General features: G+C 33.3%; 3 protein-coding genes across 3 annotated transcripts; all 3 read right to left on the bottom strand.

Moving 5' to 3' along the window:
• On the bottom strand, window positions 1–1,855 carry LOC116129893 (proteasome subunit alpha type-7). Its single transcript, XM_031415631.1, has 3 exons — window positions 1,614–1,855; window positions 892–1,306; window positions 1–301 (listed from the first exon to the last, which is right to left on the bottom strand). The coding sequence occupies exons 1-3, from the start codon at window positions 1,784–1,786 to the stop codon at window positions 140–142; spliced, it is 750 nt and encodes a 249-aa protein (XP_031271491.1). The 5' UTR covers window positions 1,787–1,855; the 3' UTR covers window positions 1–139.
• Window positions 1,856–3,178: 1,323 nt separating this feature from the next.
• On the bottom strand, window positions 3,179–9,953 carry LOC116129901 (histidine kinase 1). Its single transcript, XM_031415640.1, has 13 exons — window positions 9,433–9,953; window positions 8,560–8,820; window positions 7,697–8,473; window positions 7,354–7,601; window positions 6,975–7,134; window positions 6,446–6,572; window positions 6,247–6,336; window positions 5,937–6,131; window positions 5,771–5,840; window positions 5,375–5,417; window positions 5,133–5,270; window positions 3,724–4,887; window positions 3,179–3,620 (listed from the first exon to the last, which is right to left on the bottom strand). The coding sequence occupies exons 1-13, from the start codon at window positions 9,742–9,744 to the stop codon at window positions 3,402–3,404; spliced, it is 3,804 nt and encodes a 1,267-aa protein (XP_031271500.1). The 5' UTR covers window positions 9,745–9,953; the 3' UTR covers window positions 3,179–3,401.
• Window positions 9,954–21,268: 11,315 nt separating this feature from the next.
• Window positions 21,269–22,871, bottom strand: LOC116129838 (protein SRC2-like). The gene is made up of 2 exons (XM_031415568.1): window positions 22,785–22,871; window positions 21,269–22,044 (listed from the first exon to the last, which is right to left on the bottom strand). Exons 1-2 carry the CDS (start codon window positions 22,864–22,866, stop codon window positions 21,269–21,271), a joined length of 858 nt encoding a protein of 285 aa, XP_031271428.1. The 5' UTR covers window positions 22,867–22,871.
• Between the last annotated feature and the right edge of the window lie 2,341 nt (window positions 22,872–25,212).

The raw sequence follows: 25,212 nt of genomic DNA, 5'->3' as shown, positions 1-25,212 counted from the left end.
TCATGACTGCAAAATCCAAAAGCAGTAACAAATGGTTCCAGTTGCAAAAAAGTAAACCACACATGATATAAATAAATTCTGAAATGTGAAAGAGCAAGGTGAAGTACAACGATAAGAAAACTGAAAAATACACTCAAATTCAAGTTTCCTTGGGAGGACCCTTCTTTGCAGCCTCAGCAGCAGCTTTTTCTTCTTCAATCTCGGCTACAATGGCATCAATTTCAGCTTCATCAAGTTGCTTTAGACCATGCTCCTTTGTCATCACAGCAACTTCTATGTTTTTCCCTCCACTTTCAACAACCTATCAAGAGAAATTTAAACAATTACACTTCTCAGAAGATATTCAATTGTTTATTACTGTAATGTAATCAAATACTGTACTCTTGCTTCATAACTGCGTTATATTTTGCAGCATAACTTAACATTAAATATGATAGCCATGTGAATGTACATAGACCAATGTGTAAGTGCCAGTGGCATCCTAAAGACATTGCCATCTCGGGTGTAAAAGCAAGTTTGAAGAACATGTGACACTTTTAGCAGCGTCATAGTTTAGCAGGACAGTAACCCTGAAGGGTATTGCTTTGGTATACACAATTATAAGCCAAATGATTGATTTTTTATTTCAAGTGATTGCATGTGATTGAAGCATTCCTACACCTAGTAAATGTATAGTTGATATATCAGATACAATCCATTGAGAAATAAAAACTTCCAAGTATACTAATTGCTCACTATGTTCCTTTGCAAATGGTCGTACACATCTAAAAGTGCATAGTACCTTTCATATATCAAGAATGAGACATCCTTAAAGAAGCAACATTTATGTATAAAAAGGGAGATATAAACAAATAACTTCTCATATAAATAACCAAGCCAGAATAAACAAACCTCAAGCAATGCTCGAATAGCAAGCTTAGTAGTTTCTCTCCCAGAAGTTTCTTTATAATTCTTCTCAAGAAACTCCCGCATTGAATTAGAGTTTCTTCCAGTTGCATTAGCTTTCCAAGCAGAAAATGTCCCAGAAGGATCAGTCTGATACAGTGCTGGTATGCCAGTGTATGGATCAAAACCCACTATCAGAGTAGAAAGACCGAAAGGTCTCACACCGCCACTCTGTGTGTACTTCTGCTGAAGACCAGCAATGTAACGAGTAATATACTCAACAGTCGCTGGATCCTCAACAGTCAGCCTATGGCTCTGACATTCAATCCGAGCCCTATTTATCAGGACACGAGCATCTGCTTTCAACCCAGCACAAGCCAATGCAATGTGATTATCCAAGCTCACAATCTTCCTAACCGACCTGTAGAATTATGCATTAGAAAACACATCACAAAAGTCCAATCCACTGCAACACTAATTAAATAAATCTAGATACCAAAACTAAACCGAACACAATGTATTTCAATCACGGGTACAATTCCAACATCTAATTCTGTAGCATTGATATTAAACTTCAACGAACAACAATAACACACGCATCAATTCGATTCATAAAAACCCTAAAAAAGGGAGGCAAGGTTGAAATTTACAAAAAACCCTAACAAAAACCTAATTCTTATTTATGTTTATCCAATAAAGAAAAACAAGAATAGAATATGGAGAAGTACCTGGAGTCTTGGAGCTTGGCAGTGGATTTCTTCTCGACGCCGAGAACGATGGTGTCGGTGCCACGTACACCGACGGCTGCGTTGCCTTTGCGCACGGCTTCCAGAGCATACTCCACCTGGAAGAGATGACCGTCCGGTGAAAATACTGTAATAGCTCTATCGTATCTGGCCATTGCTTTTGTTTTCTTTTTGCTTGATCTCTCTCAATTTCTTTCTTTTGCTTCTGTTCGTGTTTGTGTTTGCTTAATCTGTGTTAATTGATTCAGCGACTTACTGGCCAAGTCACTCACTTTATTTTTCCTTTTGAATATAATCTGGTGTAGGCTGGTCATGCTAGTTACGTGCGCTCTCCAATAAGATGTTGCCATATGGACTTGAAATATTGGACCCACTTGTTTTTTGCTAATTATCAAGGGTAGTAAAACCATTGGAACAAAATTCTCTTGGGAAGTAATAGAAATCTCCGTTAAGTTTTAAACGTTAAATAAATGATAAAAAGGTAATTTAATAATATTTTACTAATTTATAACCGTGTAAAGTTTAATGATTTACTAACCATTTATTATAAATAGGGGGATTTATGTTATTTCAGAAATGTCAAGAGGACTTTTACTATTATATTTATATCGTACTTTATATGGATTATTGTCGTTGACTCGTAATAGATGCAATAATATTCCGACTATCAATTTGATGATATTTTGTTGATATAGTGATTTGCCTCTCATTTATTGGAACTTATGATGAAGTCATGAAGATAAAACCTCCAAATAAGTGCAATGGATAATTTGTTACACAAATTATGATGATTATAATTTTCATTTTGTTTTAAGAGAAACAAGTATAGTTTAACCTTTGTTTTAAAAATCGGATCGGATCGGCCGGTCAGACCGGGACCCGACAGCTTCTCTGATCCGGTTCAGGTCTTAGAGGGGCTTTTTATAATATTTCAAAATTATAAGGGTTAATAGTAATTTTATAAGGGTGTTTTGGAGATATGTCAAAAGTTTACGGATTAATTGGTAATTTTTTGGGATATTTTTTAAATAAATAAAAATTTTAGGGATAATTTGAACTTTTTAGGGGAATTTTTGTAATATATTAAATTTAAGTGATTAATATATAATTTTTAAAAAATAAAATTGTTGCTGATGTCATCGGTTGACCCGTGACCCAGGCAGCAAAACAGGTTACCTTTCGGTCCGAGTTTTAAAACAATGAGTTTAATTACCTCTAGTGGTCGGATGGTAATAGAACTTTAGTGTTAGGTGTATTATTCAAGAAGCCTGAGTTTGATTCTCCTTGATTATTAATAGGATAATAATTGGTGGTTTATCTAGTCGTTAACTTCAAAGTCCCGGAGATAGTCAAGGTGCGCACAAAATGGGTCAGACAACCCGTTCACCAAAAAGGATAGTTTTGCTTAGTCTTCTCTCTACAATGTTGAATTCATATTGAGTAAAACGTAAGAAGAAGATTGAATACAAACCAAACTTCATATCGTAATCGTAATCAGAACCATAAGTTCATACTGGCTGGCACATAATATATATATATATATATATATATGGCCAACATTACAACCCACTGACTTACACTAAATAGAAGTTCAACAACAGTAGCTGAAATTGAAAGGTTCTAAACAGGCATAATCCTGAAACAAACCAATGTACATTTTTTCAGCTACTATAGTAGTTCAGATAGGTAAGGTGGTCTGGTCTTCTTCTTCTTCTTCTTCATCTTCTTGTTAGTTACTTGTTAGCTTCTATTTCCCATGGCCGTCAAAACTTAATCAATGCTCCTGCCCAGATGCTTCATGATGGTCTCAACCGTTATCTTGTCCTGAAGTGGCTTTGTAAGATACCCATCCATCCCCACTGCCAAGCATTTTTCTCTGTCCGTTGACATTGCATGGGCTGTTTGAGCAATAATTTGGATGTGCATCCTAGTTCCCTCTTCCATTCTCCTTATTTCTTTCGTAGCTTCGTATCCATCCATCACTGGCATCTGTTTTTGCAGGACAAAATATTTGCATAAGTTAATTAGTGCTGCAACCTTTAAAATGCAACAAAAATTGATAAATTATGTGTTGTTCCTTGTAATTTCTTACCTGGCAATCCATTAGTATCAAGTCATATGGTGGGCTCTTTAAAGGCTCTGGTTCTAGTCCTTTCTTGACAGCTTCATTCCTTCTCACCAGTGAATCGATCATGCTTGTCATCGCTTCCACTGCCTGCAATCCATCTGACACAGCGTTAACTGTTGCGCCCGCCTTGAGCAGAATTTTAACTGCTACCATCTGGAGTAGTAATGTATCTTCCACAACTAGTATATGCAAGCCCCGGAGTTTTTCTTCATCACATCCGCTTGATGATGAACTACCTTTCTCTTTTGGAGGACTGCTGACCATTTTTTGCCTCTTGGATGTTGGACTTCCATTTTGACTTTCATCGGAAGTGGAAGCTATTTCCTTGCCCTTTGACTTACTCCTTCCACTCTCAAGTCCATTGTCAGGTAATTTTGGGCTGCTCTGAGATTGATTTTCTGAATCTGTGCTCGAATTACTTGGTTCAGGATTTTGATCAGTGAACTCAATATGGTGGTTTATGAAATCCTGGTATCGAGTTGGTCTGGAATTAATGAGTCTTTCTATTTTGTCTCCCAGACTCAAAGGGACTAAAGCATCAGCAATGTCACAATCAACAAGAGCTTTATTTGTTGAAGCTCCACCGTCACTTGAACAAATCTCTATCTCCAGAGTCCTCCCCTGTAAAGCAGCTTCCAAGATTTGGATCATCTTTGTCTTGTAGAGCGGTTTGTTAACCACAATTACATGCCCTCTCTTTCTAAGCTCTGCCTTCACCATACTTGAGCTGTTATGGCTTAGCGTCCAGGCGAATTTTGCTTTCCCCGTAAATTGATCCAGGTAATCAAGTTGACTCAACCATATACCAGCCTTAAAATCAAGAAGTCCTATATCAACCACAATGATGAAAACTTGATCCTTCATGGCTTTTATGTTTAGTATTTCCTCTTTCAATGTTTGACTTAGTGAAGGCTGTTCCTCACTTGATAAAGGTTGCTCCTCTTCCAACGGTTCACTTAATGAAGGCTGTTCCTCTGAGCCATTGCACTCATTTGTGGGATTAAAGAGTTCCGGAAGAATTAGTGTCAGCTGCTTCCAGTCACTTGCTTCTATGGTGGACACTTTGTTCCTGCGCAGCCACTGCGACGTAATCCCTCTTCCCACGCTACCACCTAAAGCAAGCACCACCTGTTTCAAGTTTCAACATTTTAAATAAGTCAGTGTTCTGCTGTTTGATAGTTGCATACAAGAGCTCAACTCAACATGAATCACTATACAATTTTGAGAAAATTAGTCCTGTATCATATAGGAGTTGCAAACCGCTACAAAATGAACCCAATTTACACACATTGGCGCAAAAATTTAACCTGTAATGCCAGTTGAGCTAAGAAATCTGGACATGTTTCAAATTCAGAAGGATGTAATTTACTCACCACAGTAGGTTTTGAAAAGTCAACTTGGCAGCTCTGCTCACTGCCATCTGAAGGTGTATTGAGAAGCAAGTATAATCGCATTAAAATTCCTGGAGAATCTTTCTTAACAATTTTTACTTCTCCACCCATCTTGTTCACCTGCCATTAACATAATTTCAAAAAATGAATTAAGGGCTTTCCAAATGAAATACTTTGTGTAGCTTTGTATTGTGGTATGCATTTATTTAGTTCAGAAATCTTACCAGTGTTCGCACAATGCTTAGTCCAAGACCAGTTCCACCATGCCTGAAAATTGAAAAAGGCTTTAGCAACAAGTTCTCTATCTCAGTTTTCAATTTTTTTATTTATTAATTTCTTATTTTCATTTGATTTGTAGAATAATATATGGTATGGTTTGTAGTTTAACTGTAAAATTCAATGCGATAGTTAAGCTGCCAAATCAACTAGTCCCGAAAATTGATGGCGCTGAAGTGTGCAACCTATACCCGGCCGTTGAGGCAAGTGCTAGGCTCTGATGAGTAGGAGGGCGCGACAGTTGCTGCAAAACCTGGGGCCCGGGCTCAGGCGAAGCGGCAGTCGGTGCATTTTATAAAATCATAAACTCCTATAAAGAGGTTGGATTTGATTAAACTACTTACTTTCGAGTGGTTGAGGCATCAGCTTGTTCAAAACTGTCAAATACAGTTTCCCATTTGGCTGGATCAATTCCTATACAAATTAACAAACAGGTATGAATTATGCAGAACTGGATTATGTTTCTTTTAGAATGCATATAGAAATATCACATTTTTATAAGGTTCATACCACAGCCTGTGTCTTCAATTTCAAACCAAAGAATCATCTTGTTTTCCTTTTTGCAGGTCTTCTTCACATAATTAGTCTGCTGCTTGAACTTCGATCTAAGAGCACACCATGATTTTTTCTGCTCAAGCAGAGACTTCCCGGAATCTTCAAAAGCATTCCAGTTCTCACACCATCCGCGGACAATAACATGACCCGCTGTAACTCATTGGAACAGTTTTTGTGAGAGCTAATTATACTATTAATCCAATGATACTCTAACAATGGCTTGCATTATTATTGTATATTGGCGTTGAAAAGAATTAGCACTTACATTTTGTGAACTTAATAGAGTTGCTAATAAGATTTGAAAATATCTCTACAAATCTAGCAGAGTCGCCTCGGAATGTCTCTGGCATATCATCTAAAAAGAAATGCATCAATGAAAAATGTATCAGAATTCATAATATATGCAAACATTCAAATTTACATTCATATAAATTTCTTTCTCAAAATAAAAATTGAAGTCATACCAGAGAGATCTAAAACTAACTCCACATCCTGGTTTATACACTGCACAGAGTGCATGTCAACAATTCCTTCCAGTTCCTGGCCCAAGTTGAAATCAGCTTCTTCCAAGACCAGCTTTCCAGATTCCACCTGCATAATGTTAGAGGAAACAATAGGAAAATGAGAAATTTCCATAAACACAGTATAGGGGAATAAAGCTCTATGCATGGCTTTAGAACTTTTGCTACTCCGATGTTACAGAATGGTAGTAATCAATATGTTCCTTGAGAAACAAGTAAACGGTAACTTAAACCTCTTAACAAACATTAAGCTGAGACTAATTAAGCATATAGTTGATCAAATGGGGGTTCTTGGCAGTTCATTATTCTTATAATCAGATAAATGCTGAATGCAGTAGACTAATCTTTCTTAATCACCGTATAATAAGCATTTTGTAACTTTTAAAGTTTTGGCTCATCTTAGATGAAAAACTAATAAACAATTTGATATAATAAAGCTGGTAAACGTGGGAAGCTAGTTCGGGTAATTCACCTTGCTCAGGTCCAATATGTTGTTCAGCAGCCTCAGTAGAGCCAAGGAGCATTTCCTTATTTGAGTCAAAGAAGCATAGTGTTCACTGGCAAGGCTTGAATCAGTTATCACGATGTCCAGAAGGCCGATAATGGCCGCCATTGGTGTTCGAAGTTCATGACTGTAAAGCAACATAAGGTGCAAACAAAATGTGTCATATAGGCGTATCTTTAATAGTGTTAAGACAAGTTGAAGATGAAGTTAATTAGGACCTGCTTTAAACCATAATGTGCTATCAGTTCTATTCAAGTTATTCATTATATATGCAAAGTTAAGTCCTTCAAATCATTAAATGTACTATTTAACAGCACTTTATGTGTTATTGAGACTATAAACTGACCTCATGTTTGCTAGGAACTGGCTTTTGTAGTTGTTGGAGGCCTCAGCCCTTCTTCTTGCATCCAAATGACTAATTAGTTCTGCTCTCAATTTCATTTCCTTGGAGACTCCATTTGTCAATATCAAAATGCATAAGCATCCTATGATGAGAATACATACTGATGCAGATATCAAAATAATTAGAGTTTTGAAGGCTCTCTGATCAGCCTTCCCCATTATGTATTCCCGTGGTATAATGATGACACCCACCTTCAAACAGAGGTTAACTCAACTCAGTTTCGTGGTAATAAATATAAATTTTTTATAATTTTTTATAATAAATTAACTACATGGCCAAAACTTACAATGGGCAGTCTCTTCAGGTTCAGAAAGAAGGAGTCTATGTAGTAATCCTCCTTTCCCAGTTTAGCATGCTCAATGTGGACAACGTGGCCAGGAGGAAGCTTATTTCCATAAATCGCCTGCAGCCACCTTGCCCCTTTTCGTATCACATGGTCTTGAGAATCAACAGCCATCACAAGCTCCGGGCCCATTGATGTATTTGCTAACAATGGAGCATTAGTTGACGTGGCTAGCAAGTAACCCTCCTGGGAAGTTAAATATATGTGGCCACTGTGCACTTCTACCAGCTCTTTCATAAGCTGGCCTACACTAGAAAGTGCTGTGGTGACACCCACAACAGCCACAATGCTTTGATTGGAAGGGCCAAAAACTGGTAATGCTGCTGAAAGCAGCGGTGAATCAGTGTACTTGCTAACTGCAACATCCCACGTGGCCGCACCATCAGGCACTTGTGAAAGGCCTGCAATATTGATAAGATCGTCTGCAGGGATAGGCTTTGCTTTGCCAATCTTGATCCCCGTGTTGGGATCAAGTGGTTCTCGATACCAAATGGCAGAAATATTGCCTTTTATGGATTGATCATTCCAACCTTGACGTGAGTACATACCTGCACTGATTGAATAATTTGAGAGATCAGAGTAAATGTAGAATGTGTTGTTACTCCTGTGATCTCTATGGAACGCCTGAACAAAACCATTTCTATAGTTTATGGTTATTGCATTAAGTGCTTTACGGCTTTGAAACAGTGACCATGTTACAGCCTTCATGGTTTCATAGAGCTGACAAGAAATGAAAGTCCAAAAGTTAGATCATTTTAAACTGATTATCAAATTTTAAGGATAAAAGCGGACTACATTTTGCTAACCTCAACTAGTTGTGCCTGAGACGTCGGATTCGCCTGAGTCACCGGACTACTGTATTTTCTCAAGACATACTCAGACAGCTTGACTTGGGCAGTGGTAATTTCAGATGTGGAGTTTAATATGTTCCACATACGCAAGATGGGTCGTTGTAGAAGTTCATAACGGAGCCCATAAGCCAAAGTGTCGAGGGATTTAGTAGTGTAAACTTTAGTGAAATGCCATGTTAGAACAGTTAACATGCCAATCAGAATGGCAAGCATAATCTGCACAAACCCATTACGAGAAAGAAGCAAAGTTAAAATCAAACCAACCAAAGTAGAGATTTTGGGCGTACGTACGAATTCCACAAACCAAAAGTTAGCTCTCTAGACTTTCTTATCATATCAACACATACCATGTAAAAAGAAAAAAACAAAAAGTAAATTTTCCTTCTGTAGAGGTGGGAACCTCATCATAACATATATAGTCTTTTGTAAAGGAAACGTAAAGCCATGATTTTTCGAAACGCTACAGTAGTGTGAGTATATTCATCTCTTCCTTTGTGAACAAGTTCATATAGTTTTACGAAAAATAACTAAAACATATTTCATCTTCAACCTCACCACCACTTCAAGTTGAGTAAACTTTGCCCAGAAACCAGAGAAAGGAGAATTTTTTTTTTTTTTTTTTTTTCAGCAAAAATTTACACATGGGCTGGGCTAGTTCTTTTCAAGCCTTGGTGGTGGGTACGTATGTGATGTTTGTTACATAAATAACACGTATTGCGCACAAAAACTCATACACAGTTGTGCAGTGAAGGTAAAGAAAGCATCTATACAATGGAAACGATGAAAATATTATGAAAAGAAGATTAAAGAAAAGTTTTTTTCACCAACCATGATAGCAAGGCGAACGACAAACACACTGTAGTAAGATGTGAGACAGTGAGTGCTTGCTTGCTGGAAGTCATCCTGTTGGTCAACGGGACACATCCTACGTCCACTTGGTGCCCTCTTCCTCCTGCAACTCAAAGAGCGGGTGAAACCCGTGAGTCTGTGAAGAGCTCTTCTACGAGGAGTGGTCATTATTGGTGAGTCTGGAGTTGCTGAAGTGCGACAGGGTGGTGGAGGAGGAGGAGTGGCCATTGGTGAGTTTGGAGTGGGTGTTGTAATAGTAATTGGTTGGATCTCTAAAGCTTTTTCAGGCATTTTGGTGACTGGGGTAGAATGGTTTTTGGTTTTTATTGTTTCGAAAAGAAGAAAGAACTTTGGAGTGAGAATTTGAAAGCAAAAGAAGAAGAAGAAGAAGATGGTGGAGGAGGAGGAGGTGTCAGGTGAGGGTGTGAAGAGATCTAATGGCCTATTGGAAGTGGTGGGCGGTGTCTAAATAAGTAGTTGGTGGGGGGGTGTTGTGTGTGTATGGGTGATTCGTCATTACCCACTTTGTGAAGGACAAAACCTCATCTTCAATTCAGGTAAATGTTTTCAGAGGTGGACAAGGGCAATTGCAAATGTGCTGTTTTATTCCTCTCCCACAAATATTTTGCCACATCTCCCCATTCCCTTTCCTAAATTCCCTTTCCCATCTTCCATTTTGTGGGCTTACTCTACTATTTTTTTTTTTTTTTTCTTTTTTTCTTTTATCACTGCCTTCAAGAAGATAACAACTTTCATCTTGTGGGATATTTCAGAGATTTAACCTTGATAGTTCTAAGTCTACCCTGAAAATGAAAGGATCACATTAACAGAACAAGAAGCTAGCTAGATTTATTGATGTATTTTAATTATTGCCTCATGATTGTATTAAATTCAGATATTTGGATACACTTTCCTTTTAGCAGTACTACTTTTACTGTAAAATATCGTTTTTTATACCATAAAACATATCAATTCCACTACTGTTTCTGTATAGGATTAATCAAGATAACAGAAAATGAGACATGTTCTTATTTAGGGTTTATAATCCAACTGTGTTGTGCTCAAGGACTTATACCAGCTTTCTGTAGCAGTAAAACCAGTTTGGTCCACCATTTATATATATCCATCCACTTTTGAGTTATACTTGTAAGAATTTCAGTCAAGAACAGAAAAATTCCTGGGCCATATATACTTGCAGAGAGAGTATTGCCATTGGAGGTTTCCTGATCGAGCTGGCAACTTATCAAGAAAATGGGCACGAAAGCAGCTTCATTTTTTTTTTTTTTTGTCAGGAGAATGTAGATCAGAAAAACTATTTACAGTAAGAAAAGAGAAAGAGGTCAATATCAATGTGGTAACTATTTTATGTTACGTAATACGGATGGTGTGTGTATTCAGAATTTTCCAAAATTGAAAGAGGCGACACCCTCGTACCCACAAAGGAGATCTCTCTCTTATAACTTGATGACCAAGCATTTCAGGGCCTGGCCCACTTTCTACTTTGTCTCGTTGGGGACCTTCAACTTATTTCTTAAACTTATTAAAATAACAAAAATTATTTACCATTTTTTGGGCGTGAATATTCATTAACTCTTAATGATATAATTTTTAACAGCTTATTAACAGTTTATCAATGATAAAATGATCTTTATTTTTCAAAAATCTTAAATTTTTAATTTTTTTAATGATCAAGGGTGTTTAGGCCAACTTCTGTGCATCTTAACTAATCTCTCGGGACCTTAAAACTATCGCTAAGTGCTCTAATGGCCACCCTTATTAATAGTCGTGGAGACTCGAATTCGGAAGATTATATTATATCATCTTCTTGCTTTTTTACTATTTACCATCAAAGAGATTCGAACTTAGAAAATCATATTAGATCCTCTTCTTACTCTTTTACTATCAAGGGAATTTGAATTTAGGAGATTATGTTAGATCATCATTTGCTCTTTTATTATCAGCTCAATCAGTGGTGGTTTTAATTTGAAATGTGTATGATGGTTTTTATTTTTTTATTTTTTTATGACCAAGAGTGTCCGGGTCGATTTGTACATACATGAACTAAACCCTTGGATCCTGAAACTACTGATCAGATAAGACTTCTAAGGGCTATCCCTATTAAGGGTCGTAAGGACTCGAACTTAAGAGGTCATGTTAGGTCTTCCTCTTGCTTTTTTACCATTAAAGCCGTGAGAGTTTAAACTCGAAAGATAATATTAGATTCTTCTTTTACTCTTTTATCATTGAGAAAACTCAAATTTACAAGATCATGCTAGATTCTTTTTTGTCCTTTTACTATCAAATCATCATGTTCCGTTCACGATTTAAAGTTTCTAAAAATAGGGAAATCCTATTAAAATTGAAGAGTCTATGTGCAATTCAATAAATCCCCCACAAAAAAAGATGTGGATGTGGGAGGGAAGGATAAATGATCGCAAGATTTAAAGAATCTTTGGTGATAGAGACTAAAGAAATAAAAATCAAGAAACGACAATTACGTGTAAAAACAAAACCATAGTCCTAACTAAGTCACATTTATGTGGTGGTTTGGTGTCGAACTATGAGTAGCAAAATGTCCTGCTCAAACCAAGTCTAAATCAATGAAGATTTTAAAGAATAAAATCGAACCCATGACAGAAAAAGAAAAAGGGTATCCAAAAATCTGAACATAATTTTGATGGGGCAAAAGTGGTGCTGGTAGTTGACACTCAAAATCATCAATTCTTATCCTTAAAAAGGATTAGTTTGCCAATAAAAAAAAAGTTTGCTTACTTCTTTGAATTTTTTTGTTCAAATTTTTGGATATTTTAGACTTATGGGATGTTCAATAGATTCCGAAGATTAATTGAGATACGTACAAACTGATTTAGACACTCAATTATCCAAAAAAAAAAAAAAAAAGAATCGTGAATTCTTGATAAGCAGGCACAAACCAAAATAATAGTAAATGGGAGAGCGTGCGTGGTGGTGGTTCTTCTTCTTCAACCTCTGGCATGAAGGTTTAGTGACTCCAACTCAGTAATCCATAAAAGCTTAAGAATTAATTGAAGGGTGTTATTTAACACCACTTGGTGTTAGGTCTTGGTTCAACTTTAAAGAAACAAGATCATGTCACTTACTCTTAGTGCTCCTTATAATTCTTTTCTCACCCACCAAACTCCCAAAAGATAAAACACTCATAATAATAATAATAAATCCTCAATATTATTATTATTATTATTATTATTCTTTTGGTTCATCGGCATTTTCCATTTGGTAGTGGGTGATTGCTTCTTTAAAGTTTGGAGAGGGTAACTCATAGAATGATTCTTTCTCCTTCAGCATGCAGTTACTTTAACTTTGAATTCGTTTCAGTTCTTGCTTTGAAGATGAGACAATGGACNATTGAAGTAAATTTACGAAGTATTTTATTCACATTTTTTATTTACAAATTTCATGTTACGAGTTTACAAATTTTAAGTTAATGTATTGTTAAAACATTGTATTTAAATGGAACCTAAATTTATGAAATCACGGCAATAATACGATATTACAACCTAGTACGTGGGCTTTCGAAAATATATTTCATTTACTTCTTTTATTTACAAGTTTCATGTCGAGAGTTTACAAATTTTAAATTGATTTATTGTTATAACGTTGTATTAAAACAAAACTAAAATCTATAATATTACGATAAAATTAGAACAACATTTGATAATACAAGCTAATATATAGGTTTTTAATTTAATAATCATCAATTATATAACTTATATACATCTACACATATTGGATTATACATATATTTTAATTAATGATATTAAATAATACTAATAAATTAAATAATTGATTTTGAAATCACGAATACTGGAGTGGACTGTGGACATAAGTAATGAGTCAAATTATTCTGATTTATGTATATTTAATTTAATAGTTTAAATAACCCTTAAATTAGTAAATATTCAATGTATTAAACTTTAATAATTCATGTCTTTAGTTTAATGTTACAAGTTTTAATATAAAAAATTATACATCAAATCCTACTAGTGTAGGTTGGCGTGTAAAGACAATCTCAACCTATAGGGATTTATCTTTTATATAGATAATTATCAATACAAAACAAAAACAATTATTAGTCCATATAAAGAAAGAAGAAAACAAAATGATTTATTTTATAAATAGGGTTTAGGATTCATTTTTATTTTTTAATAATGAGGTGTCAAATCAGTTTATGCGTATCTCAATTAATACTCAAATGACAGAAGTATTATCTTTGTGTCCCACGAGGAATCAAATCTGGAATTATGGATCTCAATGGATTAGCCTGGCGGTTAAGGAGATTTGCACTATTTCTTAAGTTTCTGCGTTCAAACATTGGGATCACCTACCATAATAACATTGTAACTTACCTGGTCTTTTTAGTTTGTAAGGTGTTCAATAGATCCTAGAGATTAGTTGAACTTTGTGCAAGCTGACCTAAACACCTTGGTTACCAAAGTAAAAATCTCGAACTATAGGTTGGACCATTTATAGCATTTTAGTTTGCCCTTACCGCTGGGTTACCATGGGTGGGTTTTAGGGTTTATTTTATTATTCAAAATGAGTAATAAATATAGATAAATGGTGTAACAATTGAAAAAATCATACCACATCAGTTTAAACACAAAAGTTTACGTACTTAGTTTATAAGTATAACATCACTCTACTTTCATATAATCATGGGTGTGTTTCAAATTAAACAACGAATAATGTTATGTGCATTAACCAAAACCCATACAACCCAAGTACTAACTGGCGGATTTCTCTTATTGTCACGTCAGTTCCCCCCAAAAGCTAAAAAAAAAAATTTTAATTTCAACTGTTAGTACTTGATTAGTACAACTTGGTTAATGCAGATAGCATTACTGCCCTAAAGTAAATAGTAATAACCTTACAAGAAAATGGAAATGTACGAATGTTTAAACAATAATTAGGGTTTGAATTTACAAAGGGGCAATCATCATAGCATATGTTGAAGCGCCATGAGATGCGATGGAACATATACAGGGCAATTGTGTACTAATTTTAAATTTGCTGGACCATAATTTCTGGTTTCCCATGTGAGCCCTTTGCAGAATTTACATGATTTTATTATTTCTTTTTAGTACTAGTGCTACTTGATGAAACATCTAGGACATTTTTGCCCTCAAAAATGTTTTTAAAAAACAAAATCTTGAATGTGTTGTATGTTCATCTTTATCAAATGAAAAGCATTTTCCCCCTTTTTATTGAAGAAGCTTTTAGGTTTTATAGCATGATGGAAATTCTAACCCTACATGATTATTATTTGTACGTTCACATATTGGTTATATTCCTACATCCAAATAAATCTATCAAACGATTCATTATAATGTGGTTGAATCTATAATTAAAGTTAACTTGTTTAACTCTACTAAAAGATCTTCCAAATGAAGCATCAAATGACTCACGTCCATACTTTACCGTCTATGACTCTATCGCGCACAATAATGTTTTTTTTTGTAATTATAATCAGTGTTCATATTTACCGAATCTAAAACATTTTTCCCCTATTTATTGAAGAATTTACTACCATTAGCTTTAATAACAAGATGAAAATTCCGAGCCTATATAATTATTATTAGTACGTTCATATATAATTAAAGAAACTCGGTTAGCTCTAGTATATGACCGTCACAAACAAACTATATCTATTTAGTCATAAACGCGTTCATACCTTAACCTCCCCCCAAAAAAAAAAAAAAAAAAAAAAAAAACCTCCTCTTGAGTTTATCTAGATTTTGAATAAATAATTGGGAATTGATTTTTGTGTTGCTTGAAGGAGTCAATTATTTGGTAGATTTAGACCATTCAACTTTTTTATTTTAAAAGAATTAATTAATTAAAGCCTTACCCAACTAATAGAAAATACCAATAAAATGACAGGAAAATAACAGAAATAGTGGCAAGAAAACAAATACATCCATCAATGTTGAGAGATGACTTGTCTATTATTAAGACACTCCAATAATACCCCCTTTTTTAATTAGATAGTTCATGGTGGGCATTATTAAGTTGCCAAACCAATAATTATTGTTCAGATTATGGTTCCGGATTATGTTTGGTTTATAATCCGAACAAGCTTCCCTCGTGCAAGTGTCATTCACATAGAACTTTTTCCCTTGTCGGCCTTCAAAGTTCTCATTTGAATATTTGCTATTATCACCAAGATCTGTATCGACGATCGCTCTGTCCGGGCTTACACCCTGAATTTTGCAGCAACTGTCACGCTTTCCTACTCAATTAGGGCCTAGCACTTGCCCCGACAATCAGGTATAGGTCATCGAAAATAATTTTCAAAAATTAAAATAAGATAAAAAAAAATATATATATATATTCTAATGTTTTTAATATTTGAAAAGGTGTATGATATGATATGATATTTAGAAACTATTTTCATATTAAAAGCTATAAAAATAATTGAAAAAAATTTGTTCTTCTGATTTTACACTAGTTATTAGGATTTTATTCGAAAAACAAGTTTCGAAAACATTTCAACTTATTTTAATCAAACGTGCTTTCATAAGATTTTTTGTATTCAGTATTTTGAAAAACAAAAAACTGTATTTGAATTCTACCGTCTTAATTGTTTTTCATCGTGATAATGAGACATAGGTAAATTTTCTCCTTTTGCATCAATGATACAGAGGAAATAAATAATGAAAGGGTTCACAAATGTAGATGCTAAATCAATCAAGAACCCCTAAAAGTAAAGGGAATGTGTAGAACTTAGAAAAATGGCTACTTTAATAGCAAAAAATCCTCCACTAAAGGGGAGAAAAGCACTATCTTTATTTTATTTTTATTTTTTTATGGGCCCTATAACATGCTTCTTCCAAGGTCATCTTGCTTTCTTATTCAAATTAAAATACTAATCCAAACCCAAATTGATAAAAATCAAACCCTAATTATGGTGGGATTATCTTTTGCTTTTTAAAATTAAATGTCTCATATGGGGTCACTAATCTCCTAAACAATCAACTTTAATTATGTCTTTTAAATTATGAAAAATGTTTACATATTGATACTGCAACACTATCGAGACGATATCAATTATTAAATTTTATTTAAAAGTTCAATCTATTGACGAACTTATATTGATCAGAAAAGAAAACATTATCACACGAATAACAGTATGACTATAGAACCCTATAATTAATTCAAAATAGACTTTCACGGAAATGGCGGATGACCTCCTAGACCATCTATCCAAAAGTCGTTTTCTTTGTATTTCAACTTGTTTGTTTGCTTGATTGTTTAATCCTCTTTTTTCTTATCTCTTGACTCTTATTTTCTTTCGCTTTTTCCTCTCAAAGGATGATAAAAGGCTGACAAAGATAGATGAGACTTAAATTTTATTGAATTTATTGAACTCATTTTCTTTTTCTTTAACCTTTAAATTGCCCTTTGGCCACAATCAAATACTTCTCAAGAACAACAAATTAATCTATTAAAAGCATGATTTCAAGTGTCATTAAATAAAATTAATTAATTATTTTAGTAGTCCCTTGAACCCTTTATGGTGTTCATACCAATTATCTAAACCCTTTGCTTCAATGAGATGGTCAATCTTGGAGGCTCCAGTTGGGTGCAATTGTTTCATCCAAATTTATAGGTCACCAAACTTTCTTCATGCTGTCATCAACAGTAAACCAAGATTATAATATTCAATAATTTTTTAAAATTTTATATTAATAAATTATCATACGATACATCAGTGAATTCTGGTAGAAGTAAGTTTTTATTCGTTGTTTTACATAATGAAATGAATTTTGTACTATGGTGTACTTGTCAAAATGACACCAAATCTTGACTCCAATTGAAACCATATCATAGATAATTTAATGCAATGAAGCATAAAGTATTGGGAAATTATTGAATCTTGTGGGTTATTTTAATCCATGACTTTGACTTTATAACACAAGACAAGAGCATCCTAGATATAATTACCCAACTCCACACAAAACCCAATACAATTAATTAATTGATTGATTAAGCAAAGGGGTTAATAAATTATTAAATAAAATTAGGAACATTCTTGTTATTATACTGGCACTCAATTGTCATTATTCTAAGTTTAATTAATTATAATTAGTAACATCATGAACATGTTGACATTTTACTCACCAAATTAGACTTAAAATTCACAATTGGCTTATAAGTCACTTTGGAATTTAAGCCACAAAAATTGAACTTGTAATGCCACTTTGATGATTGAATATAAAGTTAAAACCCTAATTTTTCAACTTTCCTTTTTAAGCATGGCTGATTTTGGAAGTATTTGAAGAAAATTGTAGCCATTCATGCTCAATTGAGTAAAATATTATTCAATTAAGTCCAGAGCAGACAATATCTACTTGGTTTGGGTTCAGGGTGATTAGAAAATTTTGATTGTTCACAAAAAAACACTTTGAAAATATGGACAAACATAACCAGGTTGTTCTATTAATTGAGATATCATATCAGTTTTACGTATATCAATTAATCTTTAAAGGTGGGATTATCAGGTTAATCAAAAGGTTTATGCAAACGAAAAACACACCGATTTCGATTAAAAATCGAATGTAAACTGAAACGAAAATGAACTAAATTTTTGGTTCAGTTACCTGTTAACCGGTTTTAATTAACTTTAATCTTTAAAATTCTTCAATATTTATTTAAGTCCCTAAATTCAAATATTTATTATTTTATATTAATAATTTTTTGCTTTTATATTTAGGGTAAACCGAGAATCGAAATTCATGGGCAAAGATACTAACTTTGCACCCAACAGAAACTGAAAACCGAACCAGTTTTTTGAATTTCACAGACCGAAAACCGAATTGGTTGTAAAAAAACCTAATTTCGGTTCGGTTCGATTTTCGGATTATTTATCCTGCCCCCATTAATCCTCAAAGAAAGTTATCCCTCAACAATCACCGTCATAGCCCTCACAAGTAAATCATGGGCAAAGATACTAACTTTGCACCCAACAGAGAATCAAACATAGAACTGTGGTTGAAGTCATGCACAATCCTCTTAGTTCGCCTTTAAGAATATTTATCAATTTCATATTATAAGTTTATAAATTTTAAATTATTATATTTCCATTGAAGTAAATTTACGAAGTATTTTATTCACATTTTTTATTTACAAATTTCATGTTACGAGTTTACAAATTTTAAGTTAATGTATTGAAAACAGTGTGTTTAAACGAACCTAAATTTATATCACAGCAATAATACGATATTACAACCTAGTACATAGGCTTTCGAAAATATATTTCATTTACTTCTTTTATTATAAGTTTCATGTCGAGAGTTTACAAATTTTAAATTGATTTATTGTTATAACGTTGTATTAAAACGAAACTAAAATCTATGATATTACGATAAAATTACAATAACATTTGTAATACAAGCTAATATATAGGTTTTTAATTAATAATCATCAATATATAACTTATAACATCTACACATATTGGATTACACATATATTTTAATTAATGATATAAATAATACTATAAATTAAATAATTGATTTTGAAATCACGAAACTGGAGTGGACTGTGGACATAAGTAATGAGTCAAATATTTGATTTATGTATATTTAATTTAATAGTTTAATAAACCCTTAAATTAGAAATATTCAATGTATAAACTTATAATTCATGTCCTTAGTTTAATGTTACAAGTTTTAATATAAAAATTATACATCAAATCCTACTAGTGTAGGTCGGCGTGTAAAGACTATCTCAACCTATAGGGATTTTCTTTTATATAGGTAATTATCAATACAAACAAAAAAACAATTATTAGTCATATAAAGAAAGAAGAAAACAAAATGAATTTTATAAATAGGGTTTAGGATTCATTTTTATTTTTTAATAATGAGGTGTCAAATCAGTTTATGCGTATATCAATTAATACTCAAATGACAGAAGTATATCTTTGTGTCCCAGAGGAATCAAATCTGGAATTATGGATCTCAATGGATTAGCTGGCGGTTAAGGAGATTTGCACATTTCTTAAGTTCTGCGTTCAAACATTGGGATCACCTACCATAATAACATTGACTACTACCTGGTCTTTTTAGTTTGTAAGGTTTCAATAGATCCTAGAGATTAGTTGAACTTTGTGCAAGTGACCTAAACCCTGGTTACCAAAGTAAAAATCTCGACATATAGGTTGGACCATTTATAGCATTTTAGTTTGCCCTTACCGCTGGGTTACCATGGGTGGGTTTTAGGGTTTATTTTATTATTCAAAATGAGTAATAAATATAGATAAATGGTGTAACAATTGAAAAAATCATACCACATCAGTTTAAACACAAAAGTTTACGTACTTAGTTTATAAGTATAACATCACCTACTTTCATATAATCAGGGTGTGTTTCAAATTAACAACGAATAATGTTAGTGCATAACCAAAACCATACAACCCAAGTACTAACGGCGGATTTTCTTATTGTCACGTCAGTTCCCCCCAAAAGTAAAAAAAAAAATTTTAATTTCAACTGTAGTACTTGATTAGTACAACTTGGTTAATGCAGATAGCATTACTGCCTAAAGTAAATAGTAATAACCTTACAAGAAAATGGAAATGTACGAATGTTTAAACAATAATTAGGGTTTGAATTTACGAAGGGGCAATCATCATAGCATATGTTGAAGCGCCATGAGATGCGATGGAACATATACAGGGCAATTGTGTACTAATTTTAAATTTGCTGGACCATAATTTCTGGTTTCCCATGTGAGCCCTTTGCAGAATTTACATGATTATTATTTCTTTTTAGTACTAGTGCTACTTGATGAAACATCTAGGACATTTTTGCCCTCAAAAATGTTTTTAAAAAACAAAATCTTGAATGTGTTGTATGTTCATCTTTATCAAATGAAAAGCATTTTCCCCTTTTATTGAAGAAGCTTTTAGGTTTTATAGCATGATGGAAATTCTAACCCTACATGATTATTATTTGTACGTTCACATATCGGTTATATCCTACATCCAAATAAATCTATCAAACGATTCATTATAATGTGGTTGAATCATAATTAAAGTTAACTGTGTTAACTTACTAAAAGATCTTCCAAATGAAGCATCAAATGACTCACGTCCATACTTAACCGTTACGACTCTACGTGCACAATAATTTTTCTTTTTAATTATAATCTGTGTTGGTATTTACCGAATCAAAAAAAATTTTCCCCTATTTATTGAAGAATTTACTACCATTAGCTTTAATGGCAAGATGAAAATTCTAAGCCTATATAATTATTATTAGTACGTTCATATATAATTAAAGAAACTTTGTTAGCTCTAGTATATGACCGTCACAACAAAACTATATCTATTTAGTCATAAACGCGTTCATACCTTACCAAAAAAAAAAAAAAAAAAATCAAACATAGAAGAAATTTTATATTCTACATTTAAAGCTACCATATATTCTAGTTCTTGCAATCAAATGGACCCCAAGCTTTAATTTTATGAGTCTTATTTATGAAGCTTTCAAATTGATTTATGCTAATTTTCAAGTAACATTTATGTGTTTTTATTGATTATAAAGAGATGAATCCAAAGCCCAGAAAAACCTCCTCCGAGTTCATCTAGATTTTGAATAAAAATTGGGAATTGTTTTGTGTTGCTTGAAGGGTCAATATTTGGTAGATTTAGACTATTCAACTTTTATTTTTTTTTTTTAAAGATTAATTAATTAAAGCCTTACCCAACTAATAGAAAATACCAATAAAATAAAAGGAAAATAAAAGAAATAGTGGCAAGAAAACAAAACATCCATCAATGTTGAGAGATGACTGTCCTTTCGGAGCTTTCACATGGGATCCCAAAATACTCAGAAACCATCATCTGGTTCTCATTCACAATCTTCGGATCTGGGAACTCAATCTTATCCAGAGACTCAGACATTTCTGAGGTTTCATCTGCTGCCAAAGGCTTAGGCATTGCAGGAATAGCCATTACTTCAGGTGATGTCCCGGCATATGAAAGAGACAACTGAACAAATCCTGCTGGAGAATGAAAGAGATCAGTTGAAGAAAGTGAAAACTCTTTCTCCAACTTCCCATTCTCGACGACTACTTCAGACAAAGGCACCAAAGCAAATCCCAGTAATTGGTCTTCCAGATAATTCTTCACCCTGCTCATCATAAATATCTCACATTTCAGGGAGGAATCAACAGTTTTAACATTAAGTCGAAGATTTTCCTTGAATACTGGATTCCTCCCCCCACCGTTGATGATTTTGGTGGAGACTGTGCTCTCAGGATCACTAGTGAGACAAAGCTTAGCATAAACATCTTGCTTGTGGTAAATGCAGATGTTCTGGATGTCCCTAGCCTGATGTATGTAAACTTCAAGCACACCAATGAAGTTCTCCAGGTTAGACACAACAACTTCTTTCCTGTTCGCTTGAGCTTGAGCTTGACCTCCCTTTGTTACGCTGCCAGTGTGGGCAAAAAATTCAGATTTCTGCTTCTCAGGCTCAGCAATAACAGCGCTCTTAAATGGTGAGACAACAGATTGTGGAGAATCCATGGGAACACCAAGAGATTGAACCTGGAAAAGCAAAACAAGATATAACTGAACAATCAGCAAAACACAAATGAAATCCTAAGTCAAAGCTGAGAAATTGAAGCAAATTAAAAAACCAGCTGATACTTAGAACAGATATTCATAGATTAAGAACTAACTTTCAGAACATATTTGGTAACACTTGAACCAAATTCTAAAACTGTTAATATGCTTAGACCCAAAAGTACGGCAATGCATCCAAACCCAAAATTGAATTACTTCCCTGAACTAAAACAAAGATCAATCCTACACAAAATTCAGAGTTAATCAACTATCAAAACTAAGGAGCAAACTACAAGACCAAAACATAACTTAAGCTCAAAATTAAACAAACCCCAGAGCTGAAATAAAACCCTAAATTTAAAGTTTTACCTTAGCCTAAGCTGAAATTAGCAGACAATTCTCAAACCCAGAAACAGAAACACTTCCAAAATGAAACCTTTCACATGAACCAAGTACCAACCCCACAAAATTCTCAAAACCCAGAAGGCAAAAACCCTAAAAAAACGGTTACTTTTTCTCAAAGTGAACTTCTCCAAAAACCGAAAACACCATAAACTTAAAAACAATCAAAGACCCACAAACAGTTATGGCTAGATGAGACCAGACTCCCATAAAGCAACCAACTTTTCAACACAGAAACCGGAATCCAAGGAAGACTTAAACAGTCAAAGCCAAAAAAACACAGTAACCCAGATCATGTCACACAATTCTAAAAACATACCTACTAAATTCAAAGCGCAGAAGTAAAAAAGAGAAACGAACAAAGTGATTATAACAACAAAGCCTGAGCCTTTATTGCTCATTAAATTTTTCACCTGCCCTTTAGCCTCAAAGTCAAAAAACCCGTTAGAGTAAAGCTCTAGATCTAGCCAAAACCCAGTTGAGTAAACCAGGTAGTATCTTGAGAAGTGAAGTGATAAGAGAATAAAATCCAACAAAACCTGCGAATTCAGTTGGGTATACAAAAAGAGGTCTGGTATTATGTAGGTATATATGGAAAAATTGATTGTTTCTTTTTTAGATGAACAGTGAGGAATAAAATTTTAAAAAAAAAAAGGGATATTAACGCTTTTTGGGTATTAAAATAAGAGTGTAGAGACAACAGAGTTTAGAGAAACACCGCCCCACGCTCTTGGCTTGGCTTGGCTGGGGACGGGCGATTGTGGACCAATTAGAGGAGAGATTGGTGCGTTCTTGCAGGTGGGACATGGAACAGAAGATGAGTCTTCATTCACTGTTTCAACTGTGGACTCCTTTGTCAATGTTGTCAGGCTCTTTCCCCTTCTCTTTCTTTCGCCCCCCGTTTGTTTATACCTTCTCTCTCATTGTTGGGATTTTTTTTCTTTGTTTATCTTGGGATTTTCAGATTTTTGTGTCTTTTTGTTTCCTCTTTTTCAATCTTTTCAACGTTAATTACACTCTTTTCCCTCGCTTTCTCAACGTTAATACGTTTATAATACTCTCTTCTACTCACCTTTTTCAACGTTAATAACACCCTCTGTCACTCCTCCTTATAAACGTATCAATTTGTAACTGATTAATTCATAATCAAACATATATGATCTATTATAAATTGATTAATTATAAACTATTATATCAGAATTATAAAAAAAAATTTATAAGATTTAATTGTCTCATATATATATTATTAACTAAGGTATCTAGATCAGTTTATACGTACATCGATTAATCCTTAGAGGTGGAATAATCATGTTAATCAAACCGATTTATGCAAATCGAAAATTGCATCGGTTTTGATTAAAAACTGAATGTAAACTAAACTGAAAATGAACCAAATTTTCGGTTCAATTACCGATTAACCGCTTTTCAAATTATCCTTAAAATTCTTCAATGTTTCATTTAAGTCCCTAAATTCATATATTTATTATTTTATATATAATAATTTTTTTGCTTTTATATTTAGGGTAAACCGAAAACCGAAATTTATGGGCAAAGATACTAACTTTGCACCCAACAGAAATCGAAAACCGAACCGGTTTTTTGAATTTCACAAACCGAAAACCGAAACGGTTTGTAAAAAAACCTAATTTTTGATTCGGTTCGGTTTTTGGATTATTTATCCCCCCTATTAATCCTCAAAGAAAGTTATCCCGCAACAATCACCGTCATAGCCCTCACAGGTAAATCATGAGCAAAGATACTAACTTTGCACCTAACAGAGAATCAAACATAGGACTGTGGTTTGAAGTCATGCAGAACCCTCTTAATTCGTACTTTAAGAATATATATCAATTTCATATTATAAGTTTATAAATTTTAAATTATTATTATTTCCATTGAAGTAAATTTACGAAGTATTTTATTCACATTTTTTATTTACAAATTTCATGTTACGAGTTTACAAATTTTAAGTTAATGTATTGTTAAAACAGTGTGTTTAAACGAAACCTAAATTTATGATATCACAGCAATAATACGATATTACAACCTAGTACATAGGCTTTCGAAAATATATTTCATTTACTTCTTTTATTTATAAGTTTCATGTCGAGAGTTTACAAATTTTAAATTGATTTATTGTTATAACGTTGTATTAAAACGAAACTAAAATCTATGATATTACGATAAAATTACAATAACATTTGGTAATACAAGCTAATATATAGGTTTTTAATTTAATAATCATCAATTATATAACTTATATACATCTACACATATTGGATTACACATATATTTTAATTAATGATATTAAATAATACTAATAAATTAAATATTGACTTTGAAATCACGAATAATGGATGGACTGTGACATAATTAATGAGTCATTATTCCGATTTATGTATATTTAATTTAATAGTTTAAATAACCCCTAAATTAGTAAATATTCATGTATTAAACTTTAATAATTCATGCTTTAGTTAATGTTACAAGTTTAATATAAAAAATTATACATCAATCCTACTAGTGTAGGTTGGCGTGTAAGACAATCTCAACCTATAGGGATTTATCTTTTATATAGATTTATCAATACAAAACAAAACATTATTAGTCCAATATAAGAAGAAGAAAACAAAATGATTATTTTATAAATAGGGTTTACGATTCTTTTTATTTTTAATAATTGAGGCGTCAAATCAATTTATGCTTACCTCAATTATATTCAAAGGGAGTTATCGGATATCAATTCA

Source organism: Pistacia vera, unplaced genomic scaffold (assembly GCF_008641045.1).
Source record: "Pistacia vera cultivar Batoury unplaced genomic scaffold, PisVer_v2 Contig214, whole genome shotgun sequence".
NCBI lineage: Eukaryota > Viridiplantae > Streptophyta > Magnoliopsida > Sapindales > Anacardiaceae > Pistacia > Pistacia vera.
This window is presented reverse-complemented; position numbering and strand designations above follow the sequence as displayed.